The following is a 25,199-nucleotide window of genomic DNA, read 5'->3' as shown; positions in this document are numbered from 1 at the left end:
AACTTGCCTGGCCCAGGACACCTCCGCTCCTCATGGGGCAACACAGGATTAGATGATGATGTCATATTTTGTGTTTTATGTTAATATCCACACATATTGTGTGTTGGTGCTGAAATGGCAGAATTAAGATGCACTTTACTTCATTGCAGATGGAAGTCACATAGGCTGAGATGATGAGAAAGGCGGCCAAGACTCGGTCCACTGAGAGTTCTGCGGCTGCTGAACGTTTAGCAGATTACAAGGGAGATGTAAGTTCATTTATGCTCAGTTATATATGCAGTACAGCTGCTCTTGTCCAGTACATTTATTGCTTTCCAGCCATGTTAATCATAAGATTGCCCACATCTGTTTATTAACATAATAGATGTCCTTATTTACTGTACAGGGGATAACGGTAGAAAGTGCAACCATCATCCACTCTCTTGATGTAATGCTGCCTTCTTGCATCATCTTAATCATTCTTTGTCTGCTTTCCTCACTGCTATTTCTCTCACCCATCCTGTCACATTTTATTACTCTTCTTTCCTCATCAGGTGACTCTACTCTGAGTTTTAATCCTAATGGTTTCCTGTAACCCAGTAGTTCACTTACAGTGACAGATGGTAACCATATACAGGTAATGAAGTAACAGGGTGATGTTGAGCCTACTGTGGTGTCCTTGTTAACAGAGTGGAGACAGATACAGTAGATGCTCAATTTAACTAATTCAGCCAACACATAATCTGGTATTTCTCAGATTTTCCACTATATCGAGTTCCGTAACTAAAGTTCAATATAAAGGAAACCTTTCTGGTATATTGAGGTACAGTACTCTCTGCTAAATCCTTGAAGCCAGCGGTCAAGCCGAGTTCCTGACAGTGCGCACCCAAATCTAGCAGGCAATGCTCACAGTTCTACAGACAGCAGTCTGAACCCATAATTAATACCCTCACTTAAATGCATTATTGTGTACATGTTAACAGTGATACATACAGTTCTAACTTAATAATAAAATATGCATACATAAAGAATAAGGTGAGGATAATAGTGTACCAGATACTATCTATCTGTCTATCTATTGCCAGTCGGCTTAATCCCGTAAGAGGTGGCCTCAAACAAATCGCCTCCATGTCGCCCTGTCCCCTGCCATTTCACTGCCCTGCTCCCAGCTCACACCTCCCTCTCTCATATACCTCTCCACTCCATTCCTCCATCTCACCCTCAGCCTCCCCCTCCTCCCCTCCTCCACCTCACTCACATACACTTTCCTTCTAAGTCTTTCACTCTCCATCCTCTCCACATGGTGAAACCACCCAGTGTGTTTCTCCTAATGCTTCCCATCACATCCACATCACATCGCTCCTTCACTTCCTCATTTGTCAGTCTCCCTCTCCATGTGAGAACACATGCTCCTCTCAGCTAACTCATTTCCACTGCTCTCTTTACTTCTGTCCATCCAACAAGGTCCAAGCTTCACTTCCATATGTTAGAGTTGATATCACAATACTGTCATGTAGTAACTTCTTCACTTCCATGCTCACTTCCCTGTTTCTTATCACTGCTTTCAAGGAACCACCAACCTTTCTTTCTTGTTGTACTCACCCTGTAAATTTCCATCCTTACTCAGCACACTACCCAAGTACTTAAATGCACTCACATTTTCCATTTCCTCATCATCCAACCTCACTGTACATTCCCTGACTTACACTTCTCTCGAAGACCATAATTTTACTCTTCCCTACATTCACCTTTAGATTCCATTTCTTACACACTCTCTCAAACTCATCCACCAAGTCTTGCAGCTTCCCTCCATCTTCACTTAACAACACAGTATCATCTGCAAACAACAGTACAGGGAGTTTCCAAACACAGCGCTCTCTCAATAGGCTGCTCCAACATCCACTGCCCTACCTTGAATCTCTTTTATAACCCCATCCAAATACAGATTGAACAACCATGGAGACATAACACATCCCTTTTTCAATCCAACCTTCAAATAGAAAAATTCACTGAGTTCACCATCCACACACACTGCAGCCATAGCACCCTCATACTTACTCTTCACGGGATTAAACAACTTCCCATCTACTCCATATATTCTTAATACTTTCACCAATCCTTGTCTATCAATCCTGTCATATGCTTTCCCCAAATCCATGAAGGCTGCACACAGTTTCTTTCCCTGCTCTAGAAACTTTTCCACTAAAGATATAAGAATGAATATCTAATCTACACAACCTCTTCCCTTCCTAAAACCTCCCTGTTCTTCTTCTATTAATTTCCCTGGTATTTCCCTAACTCTGTCAATAAGTATCCTACCATATACTTTTCCTGTTACACTAAGAAGACAAATGCCCCTATGAGTACCATGTACTTCTTTTTCCCCTTTTCCTTTGTACAGGGAAATAATTATACCTGACTTCCAATCCTCTGGGGCTCTACCTTCCTCCCAGGCCAATCTGCACATCTTCCACGTCCATTTTACTACTATCTCTCCGCCATGCTTCGGCATTTCACAACGCATTCCATCAATTCCTGGGGCTTTCCCCTTTTTAACTTTCTTCATTGCATGCACAACTTCCATACTACTGATTTCTTCCTTTCTTCTCACATCCCTCCTTCTCCAGTCACTCCCCAGCCACTTACACTTGCATTACTTTCATTCACTGTGTTCAACAATTCCTTAAAGTGTTCTCTCATCTGCTCACTTTTTCTCCCTTCTCCACTAGTAATCTACCATTTTTATCTTTCCCCAACTAACTTCTTGGGCACCCTGTCTAACTCTCTTTACCTCTTTTCAGAACATTTTCTTAGATTCCCTCCACTTTACACTCAAATTCCTTCCAAATTTCTCATCCATTCTCTTCTTACTCTCTCTCTCTAATTTTTTCACCTCTCACTTCTTCTCTACGTATAACACTGTCTTCCATCTCTCAACTTCTTCCGCGCCCGTTTCTCATCCGCTCACTATATGCTTTCTTCTTTTGTGCCACAGCCTATCTCGCCTTTTACCATGCTGTTCCCTGCATGCCATTTCGTCTTCACCCCACACGCCATCTCACATCTGTGAATATCTTGCACACACTTTCCATGTCCCCCATCTGCTCCAGTCCATATTTACCCAATTGCTCCTCCACTTCCCTCTTATATTGTGCCTTTTTTCCATCCTCTTGTAACCTTTCCATCCTCCTTGTATGCACTACTTCCTCCTGTCCTTCCCTTCTTCTCTTTCTCCATTTCTGTGGACCAAATACTGTAGTATGGTAAATAGGGATTGTAAACTACAATAAGTCTTACCTCCAAAAGTAGGGGTTCTGCATTTATTGTAGAAATATGCCTGACACAGGTAGCCATACTGGCCCCCCTAAACCTGTGTCAGGCCAGGGTGTGGTTTAGTCACTGTCAGAGTCACCCTTCATCAGCACCCAAAGTGGTACAGGGGTGACGGGGTGAGGAGCATCAGGGATGGCACTTCATCTTCTCAATTATTTCCAGTTTCTGGCCAAGTGGAAGCCTCACTCTCCCCTTCTTTTGCCAGATCGTAGGCATGGTTCATAAAAACTTTGGTTCACTGAAAAAAAATAAAATAAAATAAAATAATAATAATAAGTCTAAAATACCAAGGCAGAGCCGCACACACGCGAAGTAGTTGTTTGCAGTTGAGAGATCATGTGAAGACTGCAGCCTTGGCGAGGACATGTGGCAGTACCACACACTGCCAGTCAGGGGATTATTTCCAGTATGAGCTCAATGATGCTCTCGATTTACGGGACATTCTCCAGTAATTAGGTGGTTTTGGGAATGGAATTTCCCTAATTGAATAATATTCGTTTTAACGTAAGTTTTCCATTAAATTGAGCAAAAAAAAATACGGGAAAAAGTAATTCTGTTATCTCGGGCTTCCGCTCTGCTAGATCGATGTTCATTAAATTGGACATCTACTGTATAGTGTCCATCTAGTAACCAAAGCTACACACTCTTCCTTGCACCTAGCTCTGGCAAGGCACTGTCTGTCAGAAGGCAGCATTGGTTCACTACACAGGATGGCCCTGCAGGGGCATTTCCTTGTCTGTGATGAGTCAGCTTGACCAGATAGAATGAGGTACTGGTACTTAACAACAGTTGTACAGGGGATACACAGATCATCTGGAAGGAACAATGTGCATTTACCATTTTTTTTTTTTTTTTTTTTTTTTTTTTTTTTTTAAGATGTTGCATTGGCACTTAATAGTTGTTCATTCGATAATGTCATATTTGGCAGTCAGTAGGCATATATGTCAGTTACAATACAGTGATTTTACAAGAGAAGGCATTGTGTTGAGTGATTTATTGAAACAAAGTTCATTATCATGGTGTGAAGAAATGTTATACAGTGCAGCCTCATTATAAATTATAATAGGGTTGCATCAAGTGAAGACCTTAGCCAGAAACTTATCCCCATTGTACCCATAAATGATGTTACATGATTAATAGTTATGCAGTGGATTTTTCAAATGCATCCTCAGCATAGAATGAGTGCATACTGTATATATATCTAATTAACGTGTATTGGGCAGCTGTCGTATCGTATTGTATCATTTATAAACGCTACGACATGCATGCATGCTTTGTCCGTTGTCACCTCATGGCAGCCCAACACGCAGCTAAGTCTCTGGCAACCTCCCTTTTTAGTCCCTCATTCCTAACATGACATTTTATAGCCTAGTGTTTTTTTTTTTTTTTTTTTTTTTTTTTCCCCCACACCCCTACACCTAATGCTCACACTTCTCACCTTCCATACCTAATTGTCATCTTCATTCCTCTCAGCATGCCCAAACCATTGCAGTCAACCCTTCCTCATCACATCACCAGTACATTCAAGCCCCATCTTTCCTCTCAACTCTCAATCACAGACCTAGACCCCCCTGGTCTCAATTTCAAGGACACACAACATCCATCTGATCATTGTTATCTCTGTACATTTGAACCTGTGAATGTGCTTTGTTTTACTCTCAAGTCTGACTACAATACAGCCTTACACTCCTAGCACATGTTGCATTGATCCTTTAGCACAGAGGGAGAACCCTCTCAGTGTTAGTAGAGGCAACAGCTCCCTGAACTCCCTCCAGCTACTCCTTACCCTAGCCACTGAGCAAGCTCCAGTCCCACCTCCAGCAAATAAAATGTCCCCCAAATAAATAGAGCTCTTCACACACTCGAGACTCTCCAGCAGGATCAATCCTTCACACCCGACATTCTCTGCATGCTCTTCCCAGCACACCTCACATACAAAACCAGCATTATTTCGCAGCCTACTTCTAATATCACTGTATTCATCGTTTTTGCACCCACTTGTCACTAACAGTGGACATGGAGTTACTTCCCTTACCCCTGTGGCAGACTGCATATGGCCACACTTCCTCTATATTGACAGCACTGCCACCAGTTCAGAGATCATCACTTTTGTTTTAAATACTTCTTACTAGCCATCTACCAGTCAAACTGGTGTGGGACTATAGGTTTGCATGATTCCATCAGTACATCTGTCAGTACACGTCAGGTCATCGGCAGTTTCGTGTCCGCCCCGTAACGACTGCATGCATGGACAGATTTTAATATAACTTCACACAATTGTTCCCCATACTATGATGGTGTGTCGCGTGCAACAACCAGCCATCTACTCCCAAGGTCAAGGTCACACTTGGGGCTCAAACAAGATCAGGTGCTGTCATACTTAATGACCATACCTTCATACGTGTCACCTCTATAACTTCCACATGCATGGACAGATTTTGATATAAATTTGCGCAGTTGTTATCCATACCATGACAGTGTGTCACATGTAACAATCAACCATCTACTTCCAAGGTCTAGATCTTTACTTACCTGTATTGTGTACACAGTACATGTCCTACCCTATTTACGAACGGGTTACGTTCTGAGAAACTGCTCATAAGTCAATTTTTTCATAACTTGAAAATGCATTTAATACACCTAATCAACCAAAAAGCCAAACCTACCAATCCTTTTAACCCTTTAACCGCGGGCTTGTTTTGCTTTTTCTTGCGGCTCCCGCGGGCATATTCGCACTTCGACAGACTCTCTAAAAATATTTGCCAAAAATCAGTTATTAGTCCTAGAATATTAAAATCACATATGCTTATGGCACATACCTTCAGCTTTCGCCTAGGGTGTTTGTTGAGCCTTCGTCGAGTACCGTAGGACTTGTGGAGACCTCTGAAGTTGGGTAACAAAGTCTCCACTTTACACTTTCCGACAACCCGTAATATGATTACCACAGCCTGATATTATCACAAGAAACACTATTCTATGATTCTCAAATAGTTTGGAATCCATACTCCAAAAAAAAAAAACACTTTAGAAAATTACGAGGGCGTATGACCTTCCCACTTGCAATTGTTCGCCGCTGGTGTTCTGTCATTTATTATTCATAAAAACACTCAGTTTATATTTCTATTACTATATAACATTTATATCTACAGTCTTTATCTATAAGTTTCCTTCAGTAATAGTAGTTTATTGTCACTGTAGGCATTCAATTTCTTTCAGTAAAATACGTAGCATTCACTTTCTCGTCCTGTATACTAGCATTGAGAGTGAATGTCACTTTCACCTTCACTCTCATAACTCATAGTATTCATACATGCTAGAGTGAAACTTTCACTTTTATTACTGCTAGTATATATACTCGTATTCTTATAATACTACTCATTTACATTTCTATTTACGTTCTCTATTTTATTTACAATAATACTACTCATGTACATTTCTATTTACGTTCTCTATTTTATTTACATTATTTACATTTCTATTTTATTTACACTGTGTTATGCACTGTCACTTGAAGTAACTTATAAAACTATTTTCCACTGTTCATTTATATTTACATTCATTGCTTCCACTTGCTGTTTACACATTATTTAAACATTATTTACAATTCCATTTGCACTGTTTTACTCAATAGAAAGATCGTAGTCACTCTTTATCAATTGTCAGCCCTTTACCTCTTTCCACACAAGGTTTAGTAGGGGGTAAAGGTCACAGGGCCCTTTGCATGGGGCTAAAAAGCGGCGGAAGTTAGCAGGAGCGAATCAGACGTACTTTCACTTTGAAAGACGACAGTGAACTGATAGTGGTGGCCTCCTGCCGACTGACTAGGGTGAGTGCAATACTACCAACTTCAGCCTTGTGAGACCTGCTAATATATAACAATGAAATGATTGGCAGGAAACCAAGACAATGTATGATAAATTAGGTAGTTCCAGGTGAATGTAATTATCACTTAGGCTTCTCCCTTCCCTCCTTATATGTATATTTATTACGAAAATAGATTATACGGCATATTTTAAGGGGAAATAAACAGCAAAAATTAGCGAACGAGTGCACGTGAGGTGTTGTCAGGTGATAATTAGCCAATTCCAGGTGTATGGCACTATCACTTGCCTTAATTCTTTTTTGTATATATTATTTGGTATTAGAATAGGGCATAGGGCTTATTTCAATGGATGAAATCAGTGGAAAATTCCAGGGAAGATTTACTTAGCGTAGAATACAGCGTGATGGCCTGCAATAATTAGGTAGTTCCAAGTGAATGTGAATATCACTTAGGCTTCTCCCATCCTTTCTTATATATATTTTTATTACAAAAATAGATTATACAGCATATTTCAAGGGGAAATAAACAGCGAAAATTAGCGAACGAGTGCACGTGAGGTGTTGTCAGGTGATAATTAGCCAATTCTAGGTGTATGGCACTCTCACTTACCTTATTTCTTTCTTGTATATATTATTTGGTAGAAGAGTAGGGCATAGGGCTTATTTCAATGGATGAAATCAGTGAAAAATTCCAGGGAAGATTTACTTAGCGTAGCACGGCCGGGCAGGCGAGAGGATAGGGTAATGGAGGGGAGGTAGGGAGGGGAGTCAAGAATGGGGAGAAATGGCTAAATTGTCAACAATGATTGGGAGTACAGATGAGATTAGGAGTGCTGACTAGTGTTGGAACTTGGCAGTACTAATAGATGATACAAGTCACCACTTGAAAGCTCGGGCGAATTCAAAATAACACAGAATCACAAAAGTGACGCCCTGCGGTATGATCTCTTCCTCCCAAGCGTCACGAAAGTGACGCCCCGGGGTTAAGGGGTTAAACTTGCTTAGAACACATACATTAGCCTACAGTTGGGCAGTCATTAACACAAAGCCTGTTTAATAATAAAGTGTTGAATATTTCATGTAATTCCTTGTAATTTATTGAATAATATGCTGAAAGTACTAATTTGTAAGTGCAAAACTTTGTAAGTCGACTGTTCATAAGTAGGGGAGAACCTGTTTAGTACATACGTATTGCTATTATACCCACACTGTACACACGGTATATGTATGATTATCATTTGGTAGGGGACTTTGTATTGCATGGCAATACTTCATTCACTTGATCTGTTTGATAACAGGCTTTGATAAATGCTGTTTTTATTTGGAAATAAAACTGGTCAGGAAATTATATATATATATATATATATATATATATATATATATATATATATAGATATATAGATTTATATATATATATATATATATATATATACTATATATATATATACAGTATATATATATATATATGTTTATATATATATATGTACAGTATCTTTGTATATATAGAGTGTGTGCCAAACTAATAATTTGTTCATTACCATCATATAGGTAAATAACTAGTGTAATTTATCCTCATTCCAACTAGACCGGGGGTGGGGGTGCGTGTGGAGGGGGGGAGGACCACGGGGGTGGAGGTTGTTGTAGCAGCGGTGGGGGTGGAGGGACCAGCCCAGACAGCTTGCCATCATCAAGTCCCTCGGCAGCCAATAGTGGAGGGGGCAGGAGTGGAACAAACCCCCCCACACACAGAGACTCTCCACAGACCACCCAGCCCACAGCCACAACCCAGCATCCTCCAGTCATCTCATCTGCCAGGGATCTCAGCATAAAGGCTATGAAGGTAAGTAGAGTTGTTGTTTTGTATCAGATGCTGATAAGACAGGTGCACTTATTTAATTGTAATGTTAGATAGATTTGAATAGCTTGCCTGAATCCAGGTCTTGTTAACCCTGTGGCTGCGACGTTCCCTTTAAAAGGTCCAATGGACAGGCTGCATCATTCTGTTTAAAATCCATGAATCTGTTTCAAAAGTTGCGCCCTGTATTTTGCCGCGAGTACTTTGTGTATTCATATGCCCACGCTTGGGATTGCCAGGTCGTCGTTTTAGCATCCTCCACACTACATCACGCATTACATAACCACATGAGCCCAGTTGCTTCAGGAAGTCATGGTGTCTACAGGTGGTTTGTTGCGTTTGCCCTGGCCCTCAACTTTGCTTGCTGTTATCAAGAAAACAGGTGTTAGAGGCCATATTCCACAAAAAAGGAAGTGTGCACCTACTGGTGACAGCAATTCTCGTGATTCTAGTGTGGAATATACTGTAAAACCTCTGAAAAAACAAGCCAGCACACCATGCTTCAAGCAGAGCCAACCTACTATGTTACACCATCGTGACTTTCACTCATTCGTCAACTTCTATCCCCTCTGGAAAAGTGATTGAACAAATGTAAATAAGTGATAGAGAGTAAGCCTAATTGTAAGTGATTAAAATGTAAGGAAAATGAAAGTGTCTGGTGTAGGCTATAAAAATATCATTCGTTGAGTTTAGTGTCATTTACTTTACTGAGTAATTTTTCATGGTTTAGTATCACAACAATGTAAATAAGTGATAGAAAGTAAGTGTAAGTCACTAAAATATAAGGAAATTGAAAGTGTCTGGTGTATGGTGTGTAAATATCTTTTGTTGAGTTTAGTGTCATTTACTACTGTATTACCGAGTAGGTTTTCACGGTTCAGTATCACACTATTTTATTTTATAATATTTAATAAATAATGATTTTGAAGTGCTAAGTGAACGCAAATAAAGTGATGAGTATAGTGGTGCATGGTTGGGAAATGAACTGTGGTGAGCGGCTGTGTGGGTGGTGGTGCATGACAGCTACAGCAACACAGAAAAAACACCGAAAATGCCATTACTTCCACCTCTCTTAACGGCATCGTAGGAGCGTCTAAGCTTTCACTGATGTTCTCATAGGTAAGAAGAAAGGCTTCGTTTTCTTTTGCTTGTTTTATTTTTTTCTGTCTTGTATTAATATGAAAATTATTGCTTTGAAAATGGGTAACTCTTGTGAAGTGTGGTGAGAGGCAGTGTGGGTGGTGGTGCGTGACGAACAGTTACAGCGACGCAAAAAAAAAAAAAAAAAAAAAAAAATGGTGTTGCTTCCATCATTCTTTTTGGCATCATGGGAGCATCTAAACATTCACTGATGTGCTCATAAGTAAGAAGAAAGGTTTCGCTTTCTTGTGCTTATTTCATTTTTTTAATGTTCTTTATTAATTTAAAAATTATTGCATTAAAAATGGGTAAATTTTGCATGGATTGCCGCAACAGGGGTATCGCTCTCGCCACCTTAACTGTAGTCATGGGGTTAAACTTTATTGTAAGTGAACAGGAAAGAATATTCACATAACACTTTGTACTTGATGCTAACTGTGAGCTCTTTTTACACTAACTTTTTGTTTTTAATTTGTTGTAGTTAAGAAAGCATCAAGTGAATGGTTGTTCTTGAAACACAGTGAAGGTTTTGCCGTAAATTGGAAATTGAACACCAGTTAATCCTTCCTATGCCTCACAGACTTGTCCCTTCCTCACCTGTGCTGACATCTGAAAGGTGTCACAGATTGTGCTGTAACCAATACGATATGCCAGACTGATATAGCGCCGATACAGTAAAACCTCACTATATTGGACTAATTGGGGCACAAGCCAGTCCGAAAAAAGCGAAAGTCCGATAAAAGCGACATCTGGACTCCTCCCTGGACTTCCTCCTCCTTACCCAAAGAGAAGTGCTTGTCATTCATGCATTTATTCTACAGTCTCTCTCTCTCTCTCTCTCTCGTACTGGGCACTTCCATTTTACTTCACATATTTTTTTGTCTTTCTCATCACCTTCATCTTCACCTTCCCATTCATTTAGCCTTTGTTTTCAGTTCACTTTGACATTCACATTCACTTTCATATTCAGTTCCTTGCTCACTTTCACCTTCATCTTCACACTTACTTTCACTCTCACTCATTTTGAATTTCCATTTCACCACTTGCAATACTACTTTCATGTTTACCTTTAGAATTACTTTCACTCACCTTCACTTTCACCTTCTCTTTTAATTTCACATTCCCCTTCACCTTCACTTTCATTTTGACCTCTCACCACCTTCACTTCCACCTTCACTTTCACTTTCACCTTCATTTTCACCTCTTTCACCTTCACCTTCACTTCCACCTTCACCTTCACTTTCACCTTCATCTTCACTTTCACCTTCATCTTCACTTTCACCTTCATCTTCACTTTTACATTCATTTTCACCTTCACTTTCATCTTAACCATCACTTTCACATTCACCTTCACTTTCATCTTAACCATCACTTTCACATTCACCTTCACTTTTGCCTTCATTTTCACTTTTGATTTCACTTTCACCTTCACTTTCATTTTCACCTTCCACCTTCATTTTCACTTTTGACTTCATTTTCATCTTCAGTTTCACCTTCACAATTTTCACATTCACTTTTACTTTCACCTTCACACTACCTTCACTGACCTTCATTTATAAATTCACTTTCACCTCTCTCTCGCCTGAAGAGAGAGAGAGAGAGTGAGAGAGAGGAGGGACCAATGTTATGCATATCTCCCTCATTTGTTTATGGGAAAGGGGATGCCACTTGTCATTCCCATATTTATTCCCTCTCTCTCTCTCTCTCTCTCTGTTGACTCTGACATTCACATTCACTTTCATGCTCTTTCACCTTCACCTTTACACTCATTTTCACAATTACTTTAATTTTCATTTTCAATTTCACCTTCTCTCTCTCTCTCTCATCTCGGGAGGAAGAGAAGAATTGGAGGAGGAGGAGAGAGGGAGGAGGGACCGATGTTATGGTATCTCCTCCGTTTGTCTGTTTATTCAATATTCCAAGAGGCAAACTGCTTCTGGCTTTATTGGACTTTTTCTGATGCATAAGAAATTTGTCCAGTTGGCTCCTCAAGTCCGATAAAAGCGAATTCCGCTATATTGAAGTCCGTTATAGCGCTGTTATACTGTATTTGCATTTTTTCCTATACCGAAATGATACCGATATTTACTGATGATATCGGGGTATCAGATACGGACAGGAGAAACATTAAAATGACTTTTGTTGATTTTTTTTTTTTTTTTTTCCATGATTGTGTGCAAAAGAATGTTTTTACCTCGACACTGTTTTGCAGCGTAATAATCTTACTGAAAATCATTAAAGGTTTATAAGTGGGTTAGTGGGAAAGGAGAAAATAAAAGAAAAGAAATGAAGGCTGAAAGCAGTGAACTGATAGCAAGGTATACTGTGTACTGGTGATGCATAAGTGTGGTCGCCGTGTGGGTTTATGTACGTAAAGTGTGTACTATCTATCTATTTATTGCCAAACGCCTCAATCCTGTTTGGGATGGCCACAAACAAATCGGCCCTACGTCACTCTGTACCCCGCCATTTCACTGTCCCGCTCCCAACTCCCCCTCCCCCCCCCCTCTCTCATATACCTCTCCACCCCATCCCTCCATCTCATCCTCGGCCTCCCCCTCCCTCTTCCCCCCTCCACCTCACTCACATACACTCTCTTTGTCAGTCTTTCACCCTCCATCCTCTCCTCATGGCCAAACCACCTCAGTGTATTCCTCCTAACGCTTCCTATCACATCCACATCCACACCACAACGCTCCTTATATCCTCATTTGTCAGCCTGTCTCTCCATGTGACTCCACAGGCTCCTCTTAAATAACTCATTTCCACTGCTCTCACTCTTGACTTGTGCCCTTCCAACAACGTCCAAGCTTCACTTCCATACTTTAGAGTTGGTATCACAATACTGCCATGTAGTAACTTTTTCACTTCCATGCTCACTTCCCTGTTTCTTATCACTGCTTTCAAGGAACCAGCAACCTTTCTTCCCTGCTGTACTCTTTCAAGCACTTCACCCTCCAAACCTCCATCCTTACTCATCACACTACCCAAGTACTTAAATGTACTCACATTTTCCAATTCCTCACCGTCCAACCTCGCTGTACATTCACTGACTTCACCTCTCTCAAAGACCATCACTTTACTCTTCCCTACATTCACCTTTAGATTCCGTTTCTCAAAAACTCTCCCAAACTCATCCACCAAGCCTTGCAGCTCTCCTTCGTCTTCACTCAACAACTATCCATGTGCAGATTGAACAACCATGGAGACATGACACATCCCTGTTTCAACCCAACCTTCAAAGAGAAAAATTCACTCAGTTCACCATCCACACGCACTGCAACCTTAGCACCATCATACATACTCTTCACAGCATTCAACAACTTCCCATCTACTTCATATATTCTTAATACTTTCCACAATCCTTGTCTATCCGCCTTGTCATATGCTTTCTCCAAATCCATGAAAGCCACATACAACTTCTTTCCATTCTCTAGAAACTATTCCACTAAAGATCTAAGAATGAATATCTGATCTATATAACCTCTTCCCTTCCTAAAGCCTCCTTGTTTTTCTCCAACTAACTCCTCTGTTCTTTCTCTAACTCTGTCAATAAGTATCCTACCATACACTTCCTATTATACTAAGAAGACAGATGCCCCTATGATTACCACACACTTCTTTTTCCCCTTTTCCTTTGTACAAGGGAATAATTATACCTGACTTCCAATCCTCCGGGACTCTCCTTCCTCCCAGGCCAATATGCACATTTTCTACATCCATTCTACTACTATCTCTCCCCCATACTTCAGCATTTCACCACACACTCCATCAATTCCTGGGGCTTTCCCCAATTTAACTTTCTTCATTGCTTCCACAACTTCCATCCTACTGATTTTTTCCTGTCTTCTCACCTCCCTCCTCCTCCCAGCCATTCCCCAGCCACTTATACTCGCATTACTTCCATCGTCTATGTTCAACAATTCTTTAACCCTTTAACCGCGGGTGTCATCCCAGAATGACATTGCAAAAACTGGACCAAACCGCGAGTGTCGTTCTCAAATGTTTGTGAATATTTTGAATACCGCGCTTTTTTTCCGTGCGCCAATTGTTTCAAGGGAGAGTAGCTATTAAGTTCTTTCACTCCAGCCCCCCCCCCACCTCCCTCCTCCCACCCCCTGACCAAACACACATCAGTATCTGTCCAGCTGTGTGAGTGACAACACCGCTGATGTGGCAGTGAAGTGCGGGCAATTACAGTGCCTTTTACCTGCCTCAGTGAACATAGAGTGGGTGTTTATCATATGTGCAGTGTTCTTTTATGTTTATAGTATTATTACCAGAATGAGGTTGGCATTTGGTAATGGTGTGTGAGCGAATAATAGTGATTACAACACCGCTGATGTGGCAGTGAAGTGCGGGCAATTACAGTGCCTTTTACCTGCCTCAGTGAACACAGAGTGGGTGTTTATCGTATGTGCAGTGTTCATATATGTTTATAGCATTATTATCAGAATGAGGTTGGCATTTGGTAATGGTGTGTGAGCGAAAAATAGTGATTACAACACCACTGATGTGGCAGTGAAGTGCGGGCAATTACAGTGCCTTTTACCTGCCTCAGTGAACACAGAGTGGGTGTTTATCATATGTGCAGTTTTCATATATGTTTATAGTATTATTATCAGAATGAGGTTGGCATTTGGTAATGGTGTGTGAGCGAAAAATAGTGATTACAACACCGCTGATGTGGCAGTGAAGTGCGGGCAATTACAGTGCATTTTACCTGCCTCAGTGAACACAGAGTGGGTGTTTATCGTATCTGCAGTGTTCATATATGTTTATAGTATTATTATCAGAATGAGGTTGCCATTTGGTAATGGTGTGTGAGCGAAAAATAGTGATTTTAGATTGCTCACTTCTAATGGCACTGCCCATCCAGTGATAGTCAACGAAATCATGAAACCTACATCATTGCAAAGCCGAAGGTTAGTACTTTCTATTGGTACCTTATTTTTCGCTCTAGATTTTTCCTGTGCTGAGTTATAAAGGAATTTGTTTACATTTTGGCTGGAACCCCCGCGGGAGAGGCCAGTCGGGGCAAAACAGTGCCTGCGGTTAAAGGGTTAAAGTGTTCTCTCCATCTGCTCACTTTTTCTCCCTTCTTCACCAGTAATCTACCATTTTTATCTTTCACTCCCCTGCTAACTTCACTTCCACTCTGTCTTACTCTTTTCGCCTCTTTCCATAACATTTTCTTACAGTCCCTCCAATTTACACTCAAGTTCCTTCCAAATTCCTCATCTGCTCTCTTCTTACTCTCTTACTAATCTTTTCACCTCTCTCTTTCTTTCTACATATAACTCTCTCTTCCGCCTCGCAACTTCTTCCACGCCCCTATTTCTCATCCATTCATTGTATGCTTTCTTCTTTTGTGCCACGCCTGTCTCACCTCTTCAGTCCACCATGCTGTTCCTTGCACACTCCTCCGTCTTCTCTTCATCCCACACACCACATCACATGCTGTACACACAATGTCAAAATAAGTGCAGACTGCCCGCACCCATTAGTTATTACTGGTGTATTCTATATTTACTCATAATATTTTCACTGTAGTCTAATAAAGAAGTGATTTACTGCATATAAAAAGAAAGAAGGCAGTAGATGAGGACAGTAACTCAGAGATGACATGATGAAAGACATTTGGCATCTTTGTTTAAGTTCAGCTGACATAGTGAAACAGTCCTTTAGTTGATGGAAAAACATTACAAAAAGATCTTGCCCATGGATCCTTACATTTAACGTTTGCAATTTGGTACTGTGTGTGTGGGTGTATTTACCTATTTGTATTTACCTATTTGTAGTATACAGGAATTGAGCAATGCTCGTGTTGTCCTGTCTCCATATCCACATTTATCAAGTCTACCTTTACACACATGAATGTTTTTCTCATGCACCACCTCTTTGTCTAAGTCGTTCCAAATATTTAAGAATATACCTAATTGTGATATACACGGAATGTACTATGCTCGTGGGTTTCCGTCGCTGTTTCTCAATAAGTCGAATTTAACTTTAAACTCGTTTATGTTTTTAGATTGGACGATCTCTTTGTCCAGGCTATTCCATAAGTCTATACTTCTGTAAGGAAAGCTATATTTCTTGATATCCTTCAAGCAGCTTGACTTTTTCAATTTCATTCCATGTCCTCTTGTTGCTCTCTTATCCCATACAAACAGATCTTCTTTGTCAATTTTATCTACTCCCACCATGGTCCTGAACACCGCAATCATGTCTCCCCTCTTTCTCCTTTCCTCTAACGAAGGCAAATCCAGTTTTTCCAGCCTCTCTCTGTATGACAGGTCTGTCAAACTGGGGACCATCTTGGTTGCTGTTCTTTGTATTCTCTCAATCTTGTTTATATCTTTCTTTTGTGTGGGCACCACACTACCGCTGCATATTCTAACCTGGGGCGGATCATGGCCACTATCAATTTTTTCATCATTTCCTCATCCATATAATGAAATGCTACTCTTATGTTAGTCAAGAGCTTATAAGTCTCTCCAACTATCTTGTTAATGTGCTTTTCTGGTGACAAACTATCTTGGACCAGCACTCCCAAATCTTTCTCTTCTCTCCTTTTTGTGATTAATTCATTACCCAAAAAATAATTCAGTGATGGTCTCCTGGTACTTTTACCCATTTCCAATATTTTACATTTCTTTACATTAAATTTCATTTCCCACGTCCGGCTCCAATTGTGTATCCTATCCAAATCCTCCTGCAGTATTTTACAATCCTCCTCAACCTCTATCTTCCTCAAGATCTTTACATCATCAGCAAACAGACTCGCATAACTGTTCACTCCATCTACCATATCATTTACATAAATCAGGAACATTACTGGCGCCAACACTGAGCCTTGAGGGACTCCACTTGTTACTTCCCTCCATCCAGACATCTTTTCCTTTATTACTGTCCTCATTTGTCTGTCTCTCAAAAGTCTCTCATCCATTCCAGAAGTTTCCCCTTTAGTCCTCCTATATATTCTAGTTTCCACATTAGTCTCTTATGAGGTACCTTGTCAAAGGCCTTCTCTAAGTCTAAGTACACACAATCCACCCAACCATCTCTCTCCTGTACCATCAATCGCTCTTGAGTAAAAGCTCAACAAGTTTGAAACACATGACCTTCCACTTCTGAATCCAAACTGACATTCAGCCAAAATATTCATCTCTTCCAGATATTTTATCCATCTGTCTTTCAGGATTCTCTCACACAATTTTGCGACCATGCTGGTTAGAGACACTGGTCTATAATTCAGGGGTTCTTCCCTGTTTCCTCCCTTGTAAATTGGTACCACATTTGCCCTCTTCCATTCTTTTGGCACTTTCCCCTCTTCCAGTGAGCATACAATTAAGCTGTGAATTTTATCCGCCAGTTGTTCTCTGCATTCCTTCAGTACCCAATTAGAAATTCCATCAGGTCCTGGGGCTTTCCTTACATCTTGAGTTTCCAGTAATTTATACACTTCCTGCACCTCCACTTTTATATCTTTCATCACCGGAACATTTCTAATCACTCCCTCCCCTTCCACAAGCTCCTTTTCTTTAGTGAAAACTGACTGGAAACGTTTGTTCATTATTTCTGCTTGCATTGCCGCATCATTAAAGACCTCTCCATCTACTTTCAGCTTGGTGATTCCTTCCTTTTGTTTCAGTTTGCCATTAACAAATCTATAAAACAGTTTGGGTTCATCTTTGCATTTGTCAATTATACCTTTTTCAAAATTCCTTTCTTCTTCCCTACGTATTCTTGTGTATTCGTTTCTTGTTCTTTTATATTCTTCCTTTGTTCTGTCGTTACCTCTCTTTCTCCAATTGTTCCACGCCTTATCTCTCTCTTTTTGGCTATCATACACCTTCTATTAAACCACTCCTTTGTCCTGTTTTCTTTCCCTCTTACTCTTGGTACAAATTTTTCCACTCCCAAATTATAGAGGTCTAGAAAGATATCCCACTTCCTCTGTATCTCTCTTGTTTCTCTGAATTTTCTCCAATCCGCATTTTCAAAAAAGTTTCTCAATCCTGTAAAATTTGCTTTGCCAAAGTTGTATCTTCCCTGTCTATGAAGCTCGTCTCTTGGCTCGACGTTTCCTATTAACATCTGGAACTCAATGACCACGTGATCACTTTTTCACAAAGGACAGAGATATTCCAATGATTCTATTACATCAGGTTCTTTGGTGAACAGTAAATCTAACCTTGCTGGTGTGTCCTCACCTCGAAACCGTGTCTCTTCTTTGACCCACTGCGTCATCACATTATTCATTATTATATTTAATAACATAGTACCCCACACCACGAATCCTCGCCGCCTCCCGAGTACCATTCCTCCCAGTTCACCTCTTTACAATTAAAGTCACCCACCAAAATTATATTATTGCTTTTCTCAATTATTTTTTGCAAGTAGCTAGCCATATCTGACAACATCTCATGGTCCATGCTCTCGTCTTTGGGGGAACATACACTACCGCCATATCTCTCTTAACATTCTCTCCAGTTTCTAATTTCATATATATCACTTCAGCCCTGCCTTCTCCCATTTCCACAGTATCTACATTTATGTTGTTCTTCACTGCTATCATCACTCCTCCTCCCTTTTTTTCTTTTCTGTCTTTTCTCCACAGTTTGTATTTACCATCTCCCAAATGAACATCAATATCTTCTCTTAATTTGGTCTCTACAAAGCACATGACATCAGGTTCATGTTCTCTCAAGAAATCATTAATTTCGATCCTTGTCGATATGAAACCATCAACATTAGTATATATCACCTTCAAATTATTTTTGACATTATTAATACCCTCTTCTCTCCTACTCTCTGTCCGTACCACTTCCTCAACTTCTGATCTTTCACAACCATCCCCCCTAATTTCCTTCACTTCTATTTCCTTAAATACCATTTCCTTACTTTCATATCCAATACTCTCCAAAAAAAAGTATTACGTTCTTCCTCTGTCCTCTTATCATTTTTTTCCTTTACTTCTTCCTTTAATGATTTTAAAGCTTCTCTTTCTTCTTCATTCAGATCTTTTCTTATTATAATATTTTCCATCCCCGCCTCTTTGCTTAATTTCCAGGTCACTTTAAGTATCTCATTTATTACACTTTCTGATGTAAACTTGACTCTCATTGGTCTTGTTTCCCCTTTCTTATATGGCCCTATCCTCCTTACTTCCTCAATTTCTTTTACCCACTTGTTTCCTTCGGGGTCAATCTGTGTGGGTGTGTGTGTGTGTGTGTGTGTGTGTGTGTGTGTGTGTGTGTACAGCAATCTCTTGATTATCTGATGTAATAGAGCCAAAGGCATGCTCGGAAAGTGGATCCATCTGGATGATGGGCTTCTCCCCTGGCCTGCCTTCTTACATAACCTAAATTTGAAAGCCCTTGTAAAAGGCCAGAGCATTACATTGTTTAACTGTATAGTACATCATATAACGCTGTCCTGTTGTTTAAGTTGTTTAACACTACTGTCTGGTCAAGCAGACTTATAAACCACAGCCAGGAAATTACCATAGTCAAGCACACCCATCAACCATTGACAAGCAGCAACCATTGCAGGACCAAACCCTTTAAGATGCAGGAAGTTGACCATTCGGCATCAGTCTTACCGAGGATCTCCTGCTGTATCTCCAGATCAGCACTACCCTCTCCCTTTTCCCTGGTGGAGGGGCCATTGTCACACACCCTAGGAAGAGGCTTGCAATGAATAGCAAGGCCTGAAGCTGGTAGAGAACAAGCAGAAAAGCACCATGTGCACAGCCACAGCTACTGTCCTAGAGCAGCTGTTCATTACAAGGGAGTCTGTAGCGGACACTGGGTGAACTACCGAGCCAGACAGCGTGGCGCCACCAGGGTATTCCCGCCTGGACAGGTGGCAGTGTTCGTGTGGCCATAATTTCCACCTGGATGCAAACATTTTATCCGGATAGGATGGAAAAATGTAATAGTTTCATACAGTCAAATCACAGCATCCAGGTAATGGATTGTTCGGATAATGGACGTGTGGATAATCGAGGTATTACTTTATATATATGTACATATAGATATATATATATATATATATATATATATATATATATATATATTTATCCGCAATAGATCTTTCTCTTGGGAACCTTAGTCTTGTCAGGAAATGTAGTACCAACGTTGTGATGTACAGCATCTTTATTATTAATCCAAACGTTTCGGAGACACAATCTCCATCATCAGTGGATCTAAAAGTTTAAAAGACAACAATCATCGATCAGTGTCAGGAGAAATAAAAAACCTGTGTACAAAACATAGACTTGCATAAAAAAAAAAAAAAAGTATGTTTTGTACACAGGTTTTTTATTTCTCCTGAAACACAAAGCAAAGACAGACAACTCTCCAGTAGCAATTGTGTGTAGGAATGTTGTGGCAAGGATGTGGATGTGATAGGAAGTGTTAGGAGAAACACACTGAGGTGGTTTGGCCATGTGAAGAGGACGGAGAGTGAGAGACTGATGAGGAGAGTGTATGTGAGTGAGGTGGAGGGGAGAGAGGGAGGGGGAGGCCAAGGATGAGATGGAGGGATGGAGTGGAGAGGTATATGAGAGGGGGGGGGGGTGAATTGGGAGCAGTGCAGTGAAATGGCCGGGGACAGGGTGACGTGGAAGCGATTTGTTTTTGGCCACCCCTTAGGGGATTAAGGTGTCTGGCAATAGATAGATATTATAAAGGAATCATAAATGTATCATATTATACACGAATCATATTATTATACACGAGCATGTTTTAAACGAATCGCAAGCATATCATACACGAAATTGGAAACATTGTTGATGGGTAGGTTGTCAGGGCATGATAATGACAACCCCAGAGTCATGCACACCACACCTGTGCTGGCCAGTCTAGAGCAGCCATTGTCTCTGAGTGTATTACCCTCTCCCTGTTCTTACCACCCATCACCATTCCAGTTGTCATGCTGACTACTCTCCATTTTTTTTTTTTTTTTTTCCCCACAGTGGCCATGTTTACTGTATTAACTTCCTCCGGCCTGTCCCACTACCTACCACTGTTTTAGCCCATGACACCCATTTCTCTTCATTCACCTCACCTGTTTCTGCTGTGATGTGAATAACCCAACAATGACTGCCACATCCACCCACCTGACCTACTGTGGTTGTACTGCACTCACAGGTTAGGCTTACCTCAGCGTGTTCTACCACCCATCACCATTGCATCCCATCTCACCCATTTATCTCCATCCACTCCTGAAAAATCTGCAGTATCCCAGTGATTGCTCTGTAAAGGCTGTTTTTGGAACAGCCCACATAGGCTTGACCAAAAACAATGTATTGACCTGATCATCATCCTACCTTGATATAGTGAAAATCTTAACATTGAATGCATTGATTACTAGCCAACCTAAATACATAAACAGTACCAGCCTTTTTCCATGCAGTTGTTACAGATATTGGGGGGTGTTGGCAAATCAACTTCACAGTTAGAAGTCGAACATTGTCGGCAGTACTGTATTTGTAATTTACTCTGGTATGAATATAAAAGAAAGCCAACTTATAATGAGAGCCTCCTGTACTTCCAGTCTTTTCCTGCCACCTAACCCCTTTCCATCCCATTATGCGCAGTCGTGAAAGACCTGATTGCTTCCATCCAATCCTGTCCAGTTCTGAAATACTTGATTGCTTCCCATTCCATCCAGTCCAAATCTGACAGATCTGATCAATTCCCATCCCATCCTGCCCAGTCTGAAAAGACCTAATCGATTTTCATCCCATCCCTCACATTCATCTGTATCCATCCCAGCCAGTCCTGAAAGATTTGATCCCTTCCCATCTCATACTGCTGACACATCTCAGCCCACCCCATCCAATCCTGAAAGACCTGAGTTGACGTCTGAAAGTCATCATGTGATGTCAGATTTATGAGAGGACCGATTTTCAGTGCATGTCTTTATAGAATTGGCAGGAGTCAGTTGACTAAAGTATTTTTTACCTGTTAGATCTTAAGTGACCTGATAGGTCCTATATTGTCTGAAATAGCCATGAGATGATATAGTTGGGTCTGAGTTCTAAAAGGGCTGACCGAATTGAGGCACGCGCTGTAGTAAGGGCACAAGCGCCTCTTTTAAAAAAATATGAGAAACGCATGTAAAGTTTTCAGACAGCAAGATCTTCCAAACCACCCATATGAATTCAGTCTAGTTTGCACCATTTTAAAGGAAATTTATCCCTCTAATATATATCCCAAAATTATTTCATTATTTTGCTTTATGCCTTTGCTGCAGCATAAAACGTCAGGTAATGTGGCTCTTGTTATTTTGCAAAATCATATCTCGTTTACCGCTGAAATCATTTTTTTTTTTTTTTTTTTTTTTTTTCCCCTAACCATTGACATTACAACACTTAAGAATAGATGTTAAAATAATGCCATAATAGTAGCATACACATGAAAATAATTCATATGATAATGGTAAATAATAATAAAAAAAATTATTCAACAATGCTCTTAATAATACCACTATATCATAATAATAAAAAGATTAGAATAGGTATAACAGGGTGACAGGCATGCATAAAAAAGGAAAAAGAGGGAGAGAGAGAGACTGAAGGTCAGAAGAAAGGGGAGTGTAACACTAATGCAGTACTCACCAACCCTTGCAAAATCAACAAAAATAATGGAGCATTTGCAGCATTCTTTTCACAAAAGGCGTGCGGAAGAGACTGGGTGTTGTCAACAGTCACCCACTGACAAAGCTAGCTCAGTCAGAGCGAATTATCATTGGCTGCTGAGATCCACTGGCATGGTGCGTGGGAGAGACATGAGTGGCGGGTATAGTGTGAGAAGGAAACATGGCTGCCCACACACACCAACCTACTCCTGGTTTAAAGGGAAAGTGGAGCTTGTGCCCATACTCCAGCGCATTGTGACAATGCTGTATTTAACGGTGTATAAAGCTGAAAAATCGCTGGTGTTTCAGGGCTCATAGACCATAAGAAAATAATCAGAAGGGCATATACAACCTGTTGTTGGATAGAGGAAACGCTGAGGAAAAATGAAGTACAGTCGACCCTTAATTCTATGGACCCGTAATCAACAGATTTTGGAAGCAACGGACAATATCTGCTGGCAGAGAATTGCTCCAGACACCGGTCATTAGTCCGTAATTGAAAGTTTGTTATTTCTAACTATCTGTCTGTCTGTTGCCAGATGCTATAATCCCGTAAGGGGTGGCCATTTGACTTTGAGCTATTTGTTTTACGGGGAGGGGCACTAACCCTCCACCAACCCACTTGTTGACATGTGGGGAGCACATATGGTTTGGTTATATGGTTACCATCCAGCGTTGTAAAATGGTTTCTTGGCTTACAGGAAACCATTTGGCTTGTCACTCAATGTAAAGCCACCTGTAAAGGAAAGAAAAGTGAAAAGAACTGACAGGAAAGACGGGAGAAATAAGAAGGGAGGAGGGCAGGGACAGGAAAAGAATGATAAAGGCTAAGGAAGAAGTAGGTAGCACTACATCAAGTGAGTGGATGATGGTCACCACCACCTACATACAGTATTTCTCTTTACAGGTACAAAAATACGTGATACTGTAGTTGAACATAAAAAATTACTTTAAGACAGTATGGTACCTACCCACGTGACCGATGTCCCATACCACCTGCCACTGCCTGCATCACTTTTGTGTGTATCACTGCTGTGATAAGCATTTATTTGCTTATTTCCTTGCTCCTTATATCCTCTCAGAACTCAGAGCACATGGTTCCAAACTAACTTTAGTTATGCCTAAGCATCCTGAAAGTGCTATGAACACAGGAAAGCATTTATTCCATAGGAAAGTGTAAAATTGATGGACGTAGTGGCATGTGGTGTAGGAGTTTAGATAGGCAAACAATCAGATATGAAATGACTCAGGTGTGTTTACAGTGTGGATAGTTTCTTTGTTGGGGGGGGGGGGAGTTAATGATGAAGGAGCAGTAAAATTCATTTTTTCACTTTGGGTGCAACGTGTGAAAGAAAAAAGAAAAGAAAAGCATTGTGCCTGACCTTTGCTACAGACTGACTGTATTTGGTAGAGAAAATTTGGCTCTTACGGTAGATGAAGACACTACGTGTTGACGTAAATAGGTAAGATCATTATGTGAATTTAGTTTTTGTGAATTACTGTATATTGTACTGTCATACAGATTATACTGCTTGGCTGACATTTATTATTCACGTTTACCAAATTCGTGTGTATCTAAGATATGAGAAGTACGCAATCACTCCATGCTGACGACTTCAGTATAGTTTTTTTCATTTATTGTTGATAAATAATCTATCTGTCTATTGCCAGATGCCTTAATCCCCTATATGGGGTGGCCACAAACAAATCCCCTCCATGTCACCCTGTCCCTCGCCATGTCACTGCCCTGCTCCCAGTTCACACCCCTTTCTCACATGTACTTTCCACTCCATCCCTCCATCTCATCCTTGGCCATTCCTTCCCTCTCTCCCCCTTACCTCTCTCACATACACTCTCCTTCTCAGTCTCTCACTCTCCATCCTCTCCACATGGCCAAACCACCTCAGTGTGTTTCTCCTAATGCATCCTATCAACACCCATATCCACACCACAACACTCCTTCACATCCACATTTGTCAGTCTGTCTTTCCATGTGACTCCACAGACTCCTCTCATATAACTCATTTCCACTGCTCTCAATTTTGACTTGTGTCCGTCCAACAGCATCCAAGCTTTACTTTCATACGTCAGAGTTGGTACCACAATACTGTCATGTAATAATTTTTTCACTTCCATGTTCACTTCCCTGTTTCTTACCTCTGCCTTCAAGGAACCAGCAAAACCTTTCTTCCTTGTTGCACCCTTTCAGCACTTCACTCTCCAAACTTCCATCCTTACTCATCACACTACCCAAGTACTTAAACATACCCACATTTTTCAAATCCCCATCATCCAGCCTCACTGTGCATTCACTGACTTCACCTGTCTCAAAGACCATCACTTTACTCTTCCCAACATTCACCTTTAAATTCCGTTTCTTACACACACTCCCAGACTCATCCACCATGCCTTGCAGCTC

The 25,199-nt window shown here is 40.6% G+C and overlaps 1 protein-coding gene across 1 annotated transcript in view; it reads left to right on the top strand.

Moving 5' to 3' along the window:
* Window positions 1–8,848: 8,848 nt before the first annotated feature.
* The window catches only part of LOC145414104 (uncharacterized), a 255,196-nt gene continuing 238,845 nt past the window's right edge, over window positions 8,849–25,199 (top strand). Inside the window, exon 1 of the mRNA XM_080283663.1 lies at window positions 8,849–8,974. Coding sequence (XP_080139789.1) covers window positions 8,969–8,974 — 6 coding nt within the window. The 5' untranslated portion in view covers window positions 8,849–8,968. The remainder of the gene's footprint in view (window positions 8,975–25,199) is intronic.

The sequence above is a fragment of the Coenobita brevimanus genome, chromosome 98, assembly GCF_032717465.1.
Source record: "Coenobita brevimanus isolate Jiangsu-jjx chromosome 98, ASM3271746v2, whole genome shotgun sequence".
NCBI classification, from domain to species: Eukaryota; Metazoa; Arthropoda; class Malacostraca; order Decapoda; family Coenobitidae; genus Coenobita; species Coenobita brevimanus.
The sequence above is the reverse complement of the archived record's forward strand: the minus strand, read 5'-3'. Positions and strand labels throughout refer to the sequence as shown.